Genomic DNA, 11,988 nt, shown 5'->3' on the forward strand with positions numbered 1-11,988 from the left:
GTAAACAAAGACCTTGACGCGCGGTCGAGTTTAACGTCTACGTCGAGTAATTGTAAGTCACGATATGTTGAAGTTCTTTATGAAATTAGTGTAGCTATTGTTTTCTATTGAAAGGTCAGCATACTTATCTCGAAAGTGTTAGATATAATAAATTAAATTTGAAACAATTCGACTTGTTCAGTAAATTACGGTCCAAGATTGGATATAATTGAATATAAATTGTAACAATTTCGAGATCCCTTCTTTATTAAAGAAAAGTAGCCACAAATTTCAAATTCAGCGGATATATTTAGTAAAATCGCATACTCTAGTCTCTATTGAAATATAATCAATTGAACGTAAAACTGTTTAACGGTATTTTATAAAATTAAAATAATTAGTTTAAATTATAATCCAAGGTTGGATATAATTGATTTTTAATTAAAACAATTTTTAACTTCTGATTTATTAACGAAAATTAATTCCAAATTTCTATGTATTTAAATCTTTGTAATTACACGTTCTAATTTCTTCAACATATTTTTGCGTAGTACTTTCGGCGTCTCGTTACTCGAACTGACATGGAACTGCGAATCCTTTGTTTACAATAAAAATGAGTATTTGCATTAGGAATTTACTGGATTTAAGTTTCATTTGCATACCGCTTCCAATTAATCGTGAAAAAAAGTGACGGTAAGCTTGAGAAAACGTGCGACCGTCCACCGAGTGCCACGCGTAAATGTTTGGCGTGCGTGACGCACGTGCGTTACGCGCGATGAGGTAACGACGCGTCGCCATGGCGCGTATGCAGTACCATTCATGAATTCGCAAACTTGATTTAGCGGATAGATGACCTTTAACGGGCAACACGCGCACGCCATTTGCAATTTATATTCTTATATAATACGTCGAAATTATGATCGCGAGAGCTGTAGAAAACACGCGGGTCTCCGCTTGAAATTCTCGGCGATTTTCGATGTCTTCCGCTCATTTATTTCAAAGCCGTTTCTTGTTTGTTTACCTATTAAAATCATCTTAGCGCGTACGTGCAAAATGAACATCAGTGGGCAGTTTGAAGGACGACACCTGAGCGAAAAATGAAAAAGTAAAGTAAAGCTGAATGAAAAGTATCGAATAACGTATGCCGACATCGTTAATAAGAATCGGGCGGATTAGTGCACGTTTGTATGCGTTAAGGGGATCCTAAAGCCGCTGGCGAACTCGGTCAGTGTCGATAAGATACGAGACGGAATTAAAAACGTCCATCGACATTTCCAAGTTCCACTCGGTCCGAGAAATTTATAGCCAATCAATTTGTAACTTTTACGAAAAAGTAGCAATTTTATTAGCTACACATTGTTCAGACCGAGATTTTGGATCCAATTCTAGCATCGTCAACACCATGGCTTTACTGACAATCTGACAGATGTTTGGCGGCGATCTTCCTCGAAAAAGCCTGCAACTATTTCTACACGCCATACCGCTCTTTTTCCCTTCTTCTAGACTTGGATTTCTGGACTTGCGTTTATTAGAAGTAATATTTTTATTTTTAGGCTATTAATCTTAGTTCTAATTGCACAATACTGTTCTTATATGTTGTCCCTAGAGCATGCTGGTCTCATTTTGTATATATTTATTGTAGAATTCTTGTATCAAGCAAATATTATCGTCAAGTGTACCAAAAATTAGTAAACTTTTTAATGTTTTTGCATTTTCTGATGTAAAGTCGAATGTAAAGTCGACCAGCACAGTTTAGATCTTGCTGCGTACTTTAATTCCGTAAAAGAGCTTTGCATTTCTATAAAGCCAATTAAAAGATCACTTCTAACGACGAATGTCGATAAAACAGACGGCTTTAGGATCCCCTTAAGAGGCGCCGGGTGAGAGGAGTCGACGCGGAATCGAATGGCGGAAACCGAGCGCCGGACACTTTTTGTAAACCAGTTTAATATACGCGCGTCTTAAATCGATGTAATATAAATTAATGAGTCGGTTCTGTACGTGCCGTATCTCTTTTAAAGCGGACTCTCCTGCCGTTCACAAATTTATGGACGGTACCGTGTGTCAGTGAACTGTCCAACTCGGTGCTCGGGATCCCGCTCTCTTTCCACCACTTTCGTTTTCGCCGCCGAATAAAGAGGCGCGATTTTACGAGATGCATTTTAACGCCCGCGATGAAAAATCGCTCCCGCGTGGGCGTGACGAGAGGCATGATCTCTTTCGTTACAAAAATTCAATTCGACGTGACGTGCATTGTGTAAATAAGTCGCGCCGTAGCACGGGGCACGCTGTGGAAACACCTGCGATCTTTCGAAGGCCTCGAAGGGGCGAATTCGGAACGAAGAAAAAGAAAATAAACACACCGAGTAGGCCGAAAGCCGGAACGCGCGCGAAATTTTTGTCGCGCCTCGTTTCATATATCTTTTTTTTTTATTTGCGACGTGAATACCGTTGTATACACGAATAAGCTGCAAATTTGTCGAAGAGTTTGTGATGAGCTCCGCGTTACGAAAAATCCGACAATTCTAAATGAAAGGATGTATCGATAGGCGCCTAAATAATAAGCGAATATATAGAAATATATTTTTGTCCGACAATAAATTGCCGAACATTACGCAGAAAAAAAGAATGTTCTTCTTTCGAAAATATGTTTAGTCTCGACGTGAAAATCGTGAAATGAGATTATATTGCGCTAAAGAAAGAAAAACTTGCTTGAATGAAGCAATTTTGTGTAATTCAATCAAGAAAAATGTATGTTTACTATTTAAGAATAATTTTCTTGAACGGAAAGAAAACGATGTTGTATGGAAACTAACATATTTTCAAATCAAAGATTATAATGATTGCAATGATCTTATTGTAAAAATAATTATATGTATTCTTCAAGTGACAATTACGGTATTTAAATAAGATATTGTTGGAACGTAAGATTATTAAATGCTTCTGAAAAGACGTTGCGTATATACAAAACAATAAACGCGTTAATTTGAGTATATAAGAGTTGACCTGACGGTAAATTTTTTTCTGCGTAACATTAATTTGATTTATGTATTCTGAACTGATTAATGAATGTCGCGTTAATTACGTTCCATTTGTACTCTCGAATTAATTTCACCGGCGAAACAATAAATAAAAAAATCTTCTTTCTCTTAATCTTTACGACCCTGCTAAAAATGAACGTAATCGCACGCGTCGCTTTTTTTTTTATCACGGCGTTATCGGTGTTTGTCGACGCTACCTGCGTGGCAGGTAAACACTGCGCCGCCGAGAAGGCTGTCGGCCCTCGCGGGCAGCAGATAATAATTAAACGGCATTAATTGGGTCATTACGGTATGACAACGCGACTCCGCGATAAATATAGCAGCTTCCGTAATTAGCGCCGTGCGCTCCTCGCCGCTGCTGCTGCACTCGCGTTGCACTCTCGCGCGCCACTCGCACAAGAATAATTACTGCCTGTGCAACTTATCATATAACCCCGCGATAAATTCTCCACGTTCGCGCGCTCCACGTTACACGGCATGTTCCTCCGGTACGTTGATCGTGACGGCGCTTGATGAGAATAAGTTGTACGACATCGAGAGTGCCCATATCATGGCGGTACACGAAGCCCACACCGTTGCGGCCGAGTTTCGTTTTATCGTGAAAAATACACGAGTGCAAATTGGCAGATAATGAGATATGGAAAAGTAGTCCCTTTGATTCATCTCTCAATCGAGCCCAATTATAGTTAACGCGACGTACTTTGCCACAGCGTGTCGATATGATTGGACAAGAATCATTTTATTACAGCACTAAAGTGATAATTAAATTTTGCGAAATTATTGAGTCCGTAAATCTGAAGATTAATATCAAAGATGTAATATTAATGTCTCGCTGAAATTACTGTAAGAGGTTTGGCTTCGAAGGATGTTAAAGTCGTCAATTTTTATCAATTACCAAACGATATCGTATTGTTGCGTTAACGATAAAAAAATTTGATCATTTATCGACTTCCAGTCGAAACAAAATACGCAAGAGGTAGAATTATTCGCGTATTATTCAGTTCAGAGTTTAGTAAGATTATATAATCTGGAAGAAGTTGCATTTTCTTCTTAATTTAATGCTAATGTACAAATTTTATTTCGTTACAGTTAAAATAAAAATTTCAATTTAATGTAAGTTCCGCTGGACAAACATTCCTCAGGAAAGAAACGAATTACGGAATTGAAAAAATTATATCTAATAAAAGTTGTAGGAAAACGTTGAAATCTAAACTTTAATAACATATGTAAATAAAGTACATAATAAAATGAAAAGTAAAAAAATAAAGTTAAAACATCTTGATTGAGTGAATCAGAAGTTATTAACTTAAATTATCGAAAGATATGTAGGTTACGTTGATCATTTTAATATACTTCAGTCATATTTCTTTCTTAATGGATGCCTCTCCGTATAATTAGGATTAATACGTTTCCATGATTAGAATAATGACTTTTATTCGATTTGTCTCGCTTATAACGGCGGAAACAGACTATTCGAACGTATGGACAACAAATTAGAAAGATCGTTATTATATTTTGACGCATTTCCTCGGGGAATAGAAAGTTCTCAACTTGCTAACGAGCTTTTTCGAAAAATTGAACAAGTGGTCTAGATCGCGCTTACACGATAATTATGCGAAATTAGATGAGCAATTAGACAGATTCGTCGCGATAGCGTGAATGAAGGACGATTGTGTGCTCTTCTGGGAAACGGAAAAAACGCGCAGGGTTATGCAATTCACGTTCGGGGATTCGCAGGATTGAAGAAAATTACGCCGCTTAGATGCAAGGCACGCCGCAACGCTTTAATGACATTGGCGGACCGCGCGTCGCGACCGAGGAATCGCCACGGTGATCATCGTAGCATTGATTATTGTTGAGATCACAGATTGCTCTCCGTTTAATTCTTTCATCTTTCGCAACGACTTCTAACAATGACGCTAATAAATCACGCGCGCATTACTGCGCGAGCAAGGAAAAGCTCCATCTCTGAAAAGATCAAATTCCGAGGCAACTTTTAGATGCCTTGTAGGTGCACAAAGTGACTCACTTAACTTTAATTATTTCTTTTCCTCGCGTATTTTTAGGAATGTTCATTTTTAAACCTTTTCTTTTCAGTTTAACACTGAGAAAAAGTTCCATCGGATAAACCAATCGAATAAGTGTTTCTCATGGTTAAGTTTTCCGAATAAATTATGTATACATCCGATGAAATTTGATCGAAAAACCGATCGTATCTTTTATCGAGTGTACAATTTACTCGGATATTTTTCTCAGTGAAGACGCTCGCTAAATGAAATCGAGCAAACTATATTATACAACTGTAGGGACAGAAATTGTGTCTTTCATTTAAACTATGCAGTTTAAGTTTCGACCAATGGAAAATCTCCCCTGAAATTATTATTTACCTACATGCTGTATGGAAAAGTTTAATTTAATCGGCTTGCGTCGCCGTGCAAATATATCGTGCACATGTTCGCTTATAAATTATATCCCGCACGATCATCTGTCTGGCCGGTCTGATTAATCGCGCTTGCGATTTACTAGTGTTGCGAAAGTGTGACAGCGGTCGATCTAGAGGAATATCATTTCTCTTGGTCATAATCATTTGTTTAAGTAGATCTTTAATTTACGTTTTAATGGCTGATAAAAAATCGTAGCAATTATTCTGGACTTTTTTCTTTTACACGCCAATTTTATATGGCAATTTATTATTACGTTCAAATCGATCTGAACGATTCTCCGAACTGAGTAATAAAATAAAATTGGAAAACAATTATTAAATGAATCCTTCTTGGGCAAATTTTGAAATAATTATTAATATTAAAATCTATGTTAAAATGTAAATGTTAAGCATTGAGATGCGAACTGTGAAATACATAGAAAACTCGTGTACATGGTGAAAATAAATATTATATAATATTATACATATAATATTTTAATGAAGGTTGATATAAATGCAAACTGTTAAAGTAACAGTTTGCTATGTTTATTTTAATTTCCGGAATTATCGTTATATTTTATATTTTAATAACTAAAGAGTCACTGAAATGACGATGTAAATTTTTACTGTAAAGAAGAATCTACTTCGCACAGTCCAAGGAATTTATCCTCCAAACGTATCCCGTACGTTACGATACGGCGTGTATAGCAGAACGATGCGTAGTAAAGGATAATAATTGAATGCCGGAAATTGTTGGATCTCGACAAGCGATCATTTGTGATGCGAAACAAAAAGTACCGTGAGAAATCTCGTCTACCGACACTGGCGTTACTGTAATTTTTTTGTTACGATCGCGCATCGACAAAATCCTTGGTAAAATTCGCGAAATCACCTTCGTTATCGTAATTTTGAAAGGCACGCGTGTCATAAAATTGATTTACCTTTCAATTTGTTTAACTTCAGTTAATTCCGTTATACTGTTTTTTTGCACCTCGATGCAATTAAATAACAAAAGACGATTCTCCATGCGCAAATGCACAAATGGATTTCGCGAGAGATTTTTAATTTTAATTCGAGGTACGTCAAATTCCTCGTGTATTTGTTTCACTAATAAAACTTAATTGCGTCACGTTCCCAGAAGACTCGTAAAGCCGATTTTGCGCGACGAACCTGCGGTTTCGCGTCCACCGCAGATCGGGCAAACTTATCCGATTCGATTTCTTTTATCACGGAAGTTCAGTTCTTTGTAGGAGAATTCTGTCGGCGTGTCTAAGAATAATCTTGATGAAATAATTAATAGCACATCACTCGGCGAGAAGAATATTAACGGGACGAGAGAGATTAGAGTAATACGCGATTAAGGAACACCTTCCTCTTGCACGAAACAGTGAATCGACAGCACGTAAACACACATCATTGGATTATCGTGGTGATTATCGAGATCGTTAAGGTGCAATTTCTCGAACGCATAACATTAATAGCTGATGCTAATCGCGCGTGCAGAAGCCGTCGCTGCCGCGAGCTAGTCGTGAACACTGTAATTGTCGATGCATAGAAAATGAGGCACGCCAATGGCGTGGCGGAATGCAAAATTTTCCGCTCCGCACGACCGCCGTTTCCGGTCAAACACAGCCGAGATCGCTTTGTAAAGTAAATTTCATTTTCCTGTTCCGGAAACTTTGGGAAAAAAAAAGAGGAACTAAGAGAATAAGCCGCGAGAGAATAATTTCGCGAAATTTTAAAGAAATTTAGTATTTTATACAATCTCAATGATATCGGTGCTCGCATAAGATGCAAGGAAAAGTCTTATTGAATCCCGAGTTAATTCGTCGCGTTTTCGAAAATACGAGGAAAACGAGGTAAAATAAAAGACTATATAAAATGCGCAAGAGTTTCAGGGAAACAAGCGTCGCGTTTTGCTCGATAAGTACTATTGACTATTCTCGATAATTAGAGTGCGCTGCAAAGTGGAATGCAAATGTTTCATAACACGCTAATTTTACCCGAGGCCTCTTCGCCGATAGTAATTTCGCGAAATAAAGAATTTTATACAAATAAAAGAAAACCGAGGAAAATAAAAATTCAGGAAATACAATTTGTATTTTTCGCGTATTTTGGAAAATGCAACAACAAGCGATGAATTTTCGACATTTCGTTAATTTTTAAAATACAATTTAACGCGGCGATCTAAATCTGCTGTTCAATATCCGCGATTGTAAACTTATTGAAACACGGTTGTTCCATTTATTTGGAAATTCAATAAACTTCAACTTCAATAAAAATAAATTATATTCAATTACGGCGAATTTTCAGGCCCGCTTCTTTTCGTGAGTGGCACGTAAGTCGCGATCTGCCGAGAGCGATTTAAAGCGCTGCAAAATTAAACGTGAGGAGGACTGATACAGCTATGCCTGCCCGTCGATAAAATAGGAATTCATTGTGATCATAAATAAGTAATTAAATAATTAAATTAAAAATTACTGCAATAAAAATATTAGCAAATCGATTTAATCTGTCTATAATATTAATGTATTAAAAAACTCGGTAGAGATACTTAATTAGAAAACGCTTGTAAAAGTTCGAAGTGTCTCACTGATATAAATTAGAGTTTCTCTTTGTCGTAGATAAAAGTGTGTGACGATAGAAAGATTTATGGAAAAAGTAAGTTTATCGACACGCCACATAATCTAATAGACTTTACATTTTGTCTCCAATAGACTCATAGTTGTAAAACCTTCGCTTGCGATACCAGTGATCTTACACACAATTTCGTAGTGGCAGGATTAAGATTTAAGATCACAGCGAATTATTTACACTGTGTTGCCGCCGTTTTTATATGTTTAACCCTGGATTTTCCCGAGAGCTGAAGAACTTAATTGGACGGAAAATCGCCTCGTAATCCCTTTCTCAAGACACGACACGCCATTTAATTACATGTAATTGCATACCGATATGCAGCGGTGCGTTCATGCAGATACGTCATCGGCGAACGCCGCGCAAGATATTTTCCTGCCGGAAACGCATTCCTTTGTGTTTTCACATATATTTACGCACGCAAATGATTCGAAGAACTTCCGCGGGATTGATAAATGATACGATTTCCCGCAGAAAAACCGAAGCGTATCGTACCGCGGGCCGCGGTTCAGCTATTAAATCAATAACTCATCCGTAAATTCGGTTTAACATAGAATTATACGTAAGCGCCTTATTGAATCAAGCAAAATATAGCTTGGTCAGATTGGAAATAGTGACAGAATGTATATTAAAATAAATAATTGAATTTGAGCCTCGAAGAAATACGTCAGAAATACGTGCGTATCTTGTTTTTTACGCATTAAAATACAAGTTTCCCAGACAGCACACATGTCTAAAAGACATCTTTAAGACGTCTTTAAGTTGTCTTTTAGTCATGTACGTCTAAAAGATGTCTTAAAGCTATCTTTATGACGCCTTTTAGACATGTGTGCTGTCCGGGTTCTTTCTTTCGTTCTCCGCGAGAAGTTAAATGTGAAATAACATTGCAGCGGACTCACGTCGATATCGTTCCTGCTCAGGCGTATCCTCGTCCCCCTTGGGCAACGTTGATGCATGACGCTGTGCGCGATCGCTTTCCACGTACCCTTCGGGAAACACTGTGGAGGCGCTCATTCCGGGTTTCTGGAATCGCAGGATTTAATTATAATTATTAATTCCCGATTATCGAGTCAACAATTTTCTCAGGCGCTCCTATTATTCATCTCCTCTATTCGCAATCTTGGAATATTTCGAACGTTATTCATTCTCGAATGCTTTTCTACCCAGAAAGGATTTAATAAAGAGATAAAAATTTCTCTAGACCGAAGATATGTAAATGTTTCCCGCTGTGCACGCTCCATTACCATTTCTTTACTCCAACGACCCGTGAACTTCAGATTGCCTCTTCTCATATTGCGATGCGAAACGTTGCACGAGTGTGAATAGTGTGCTGGTGACGCAAACGGAAATAAGGAAACGGTGTAAATTAATAAAGGTACTGTGATTTATGGCGTGCGACTGGACGTTTGATCGCGACGTAACAATCTCCCGACCATTTCGCAGACCTCTCGCGACGTAACTGCATTCTTTATTGAGGTCCCGATCGCACGTATTAGAATGCATGCTAATTCGTCCTTTAAATTCGACTTCGTTAGCGCTTCCTTGTCAACTTTGTCATTGACCGTGCGTGCAAGTCGACGAACATTAAAAAATACTTTATAAAGTGGAGAATGAGAAATATTTTTCCGTGTTCTTACTGTTTGTAACTTAAACATTGACGTTCATTTTATTATTTAGCTCCGAAGAGCCTTTTGCCGAATCAAATATTATAATAATTTAATCACTAAGGGCCTAAACCGCAGGCCGAAACGTTGTGTTTTTGCCGAATAAGTTTTTTGCCAGCTTGGGGTCGACCTGTTATTCGATCTGTTACTTCTCTTTGTACGCGGCAAATAAATTATTAAAGTCAAATTTGCAAAAGTAATTATACAAATTGGAGGTCAATGTGCCCTTTGTAGTGAGAAATGAACGGGAGAGCAGCAGGAAAATTTTTATCCACGTAATATCGTCCTCATTCCACTTTATTATCTCGAAAATTACCATTATCCACACTCGAGTGGCTTTAGAGTTCGTTAGTTGCTTGGCGAAAACCAAGTTAACGTATGTCCTCTAGCTCGAAAAGTAGCCTCGTTTCTGTCATCGGAGAAACCGAAGACTAAGGAAATTTGCATAAATGTGTCAATCTTAGAAATTGCACGAATCGCGCCGAAAATTTGCATAAGTGGCGGTGCCGACGCTCTCCGCCTTCTTATTATCTTTGGTTGCAGACCTAAATCAGATACGTATACATATCGCGAGACACATAAACTCTGACTCAGAATTCACGTACGACGATAAGCCGCTACGTGCTGCTTTTATTGTCGCATCATAATTATCTCGGCCGCGTCAACGTCTACGAAAGTCGGCGTTCAAATAAAAGAGAGTAACTTAAGTATCTTTCGTTTGCGAAAGCTATGAAAATCGCGCACGAGTATGCGACAATAAAAACTGACGATATCGATTGCCCATTTTGACGTGCTGTCTTTACTACACAGTGAAACATTCATTTTCAATCTTACGTCTGTACTATTGAAATCATAATCGGCGATATTGCATGAACTGGGGAATTATTAATCATTTAGTGCCGAAAATAAATGCACCAATTGAGTGCATTCATACACGCAATACAATCGTAAATAAATGACAAGTACTTAATTTCTGTGAGTTCTCGAGTCATGCCTAACATTTTGAGCGAGAAGCTATTTATAAAACTCTAAAGTTACTCGTAGAAGATTGCGGGCGGAAGTAAAATTGGAGCAAAAGTTGAAACTGAAATATTTAATAAGCAACATTAAAATACGTAAGTTGTCAAGTTCTCATTCATGGACCTTGTGGCTCTCGTGGCTGTTGTCCAATCAGAAAAAGGAGAAACTTACCCCGAGACGCGCCAGACGGTTTAACCCAAATCTTCTGGCGGCCGTGTTGAAGACCAGGAATTCACGCCACAAGCTCGCGTAGGAGGTCCTCTTGCCATCAGGATGCGACATCTCTAGTCGGCCAGACTTTGCGATTCACGTGTCACCACCTGCCGCTCACCCCATCGCGAGGCCGGGCTGAACCGGCGGACTATCCTGATCTCGGACGCGCTAGGACCAACCCCGCGAAGACGGCGACTAGCGAACGCCCACTGAAAGGACCCTCGGCCACCCCGGACTCGCCGATCCGACGTCCACGTGGCGAGGGTAGTGGTGGTGATCGCGGTTAGTGCACGTTACGACCTTGGCAGCGACCTCGCCGAGTTGCGTGACGCGGTGGTGATCGTTCCGCTCGCAATGTTCCGGTTGCATTGGTTCTGCTTGCGTCGACCTCGATACCGTTTCCATTGTCCCGACGAATCCGCCAACGATATCGCGAATCGAAAGAATCGTCCTTTAATTTTCGCAGCAAAGAAACGACCAATATCGGTCAAGCAGAGAATTATTTATCTCACAATTTTGCCACGTCGATTTTAGTTTAGTTCACGTTTGTCTCTTCCTTAAGTGACAGTTGGAAAGAGGCAAAGAACGAATTAAGCTAAGCTTAAAGCTGAACAACGTTGGTGAAACGGGGCTAATACTAACAATTGTAACTTTATAGAGATTGCTATAATTTGATCTTTTCGTAATTATTGTATAATCTCTTCTCTTCAACGAGGCTGTTACAATTTTATTCATAATTAAAAATAATTATATAATTTCCCCTCTTCTCTTTCTATTTTTTTTGCTTAAGTTTGCGTTTCTCTTTTGTTCCAACGCTCCTTCTCTCTCTCTACTCTCCTCCTTTATCTCAATTTTGTTTTTTTCCCCGTTATGGATTAATTCTTATACGTTTTATTCTCGTTTCCTTTTCCGCTCGCTCTGTCATTTTTCTTTCACCACTTTAATTCCATTCTTTTCCTTCACTCACCTTTCTCTTCTCTTTTTCCAAGATTTAGGTGAGATTCGCGTTGGCACC

At 38.6% G+C, this 11,988-nt stretch overlaps 1 protein-coding gene across 2 annotated transcripts in view; it reads right to left on the reverse strand.

Moving 5' to 3' along the window:
- The window catches only part of LOC105570532 (aquaporin AQPAn.G), a 36,533-nt gene extending 25,223 nt beyond the window's left edge, over nt 1–11,310 (reverse strand). Inside the window, exons 1-2 of one of the 2 annotated variants that reach the window (XM_012027804.1) lie at nt 10,932–11,310; nt 8,976–9,099 (exon numbers count right to left, since the gene is read on the reverse strand). In XM_012027804.1, coding sequence (XP_011883194.1) covers nt 8,976–9,099; nt 10,932–11,042 — 235 coding nt within the window. In that variant the 5' untranslated portion in view covers nt 11,043–11,310. Of the gene's footprint in view, nt 1–8,975; nt 9,100–9,320; nt 9,413–10,931 lie in introns of those variants that run through there. The other variant, XM_012027805.1, reaches the window with a different exon arrangement.
- Between the last annotated feature and the right edge of the window lie 678 nt (nt 11,311–11,988).

This window comes from Vollenhovia emeryi, unplaced genomic scaffold (assembly GCF_000949405.1).
Source record: "Vollenhovia emeryi isolate VEMERY1.0 unplaced genomic scaffold, V.emery_V1.0 DF939120.1, whole genome shotgun sequence".
NCBI classification, from domain to species: Eukaryota; Metazoa; Arthropoda; class Insecta; order Hymenoptera; family Formicidae; genus Vollenhovia; species Vollenhovia emeryi.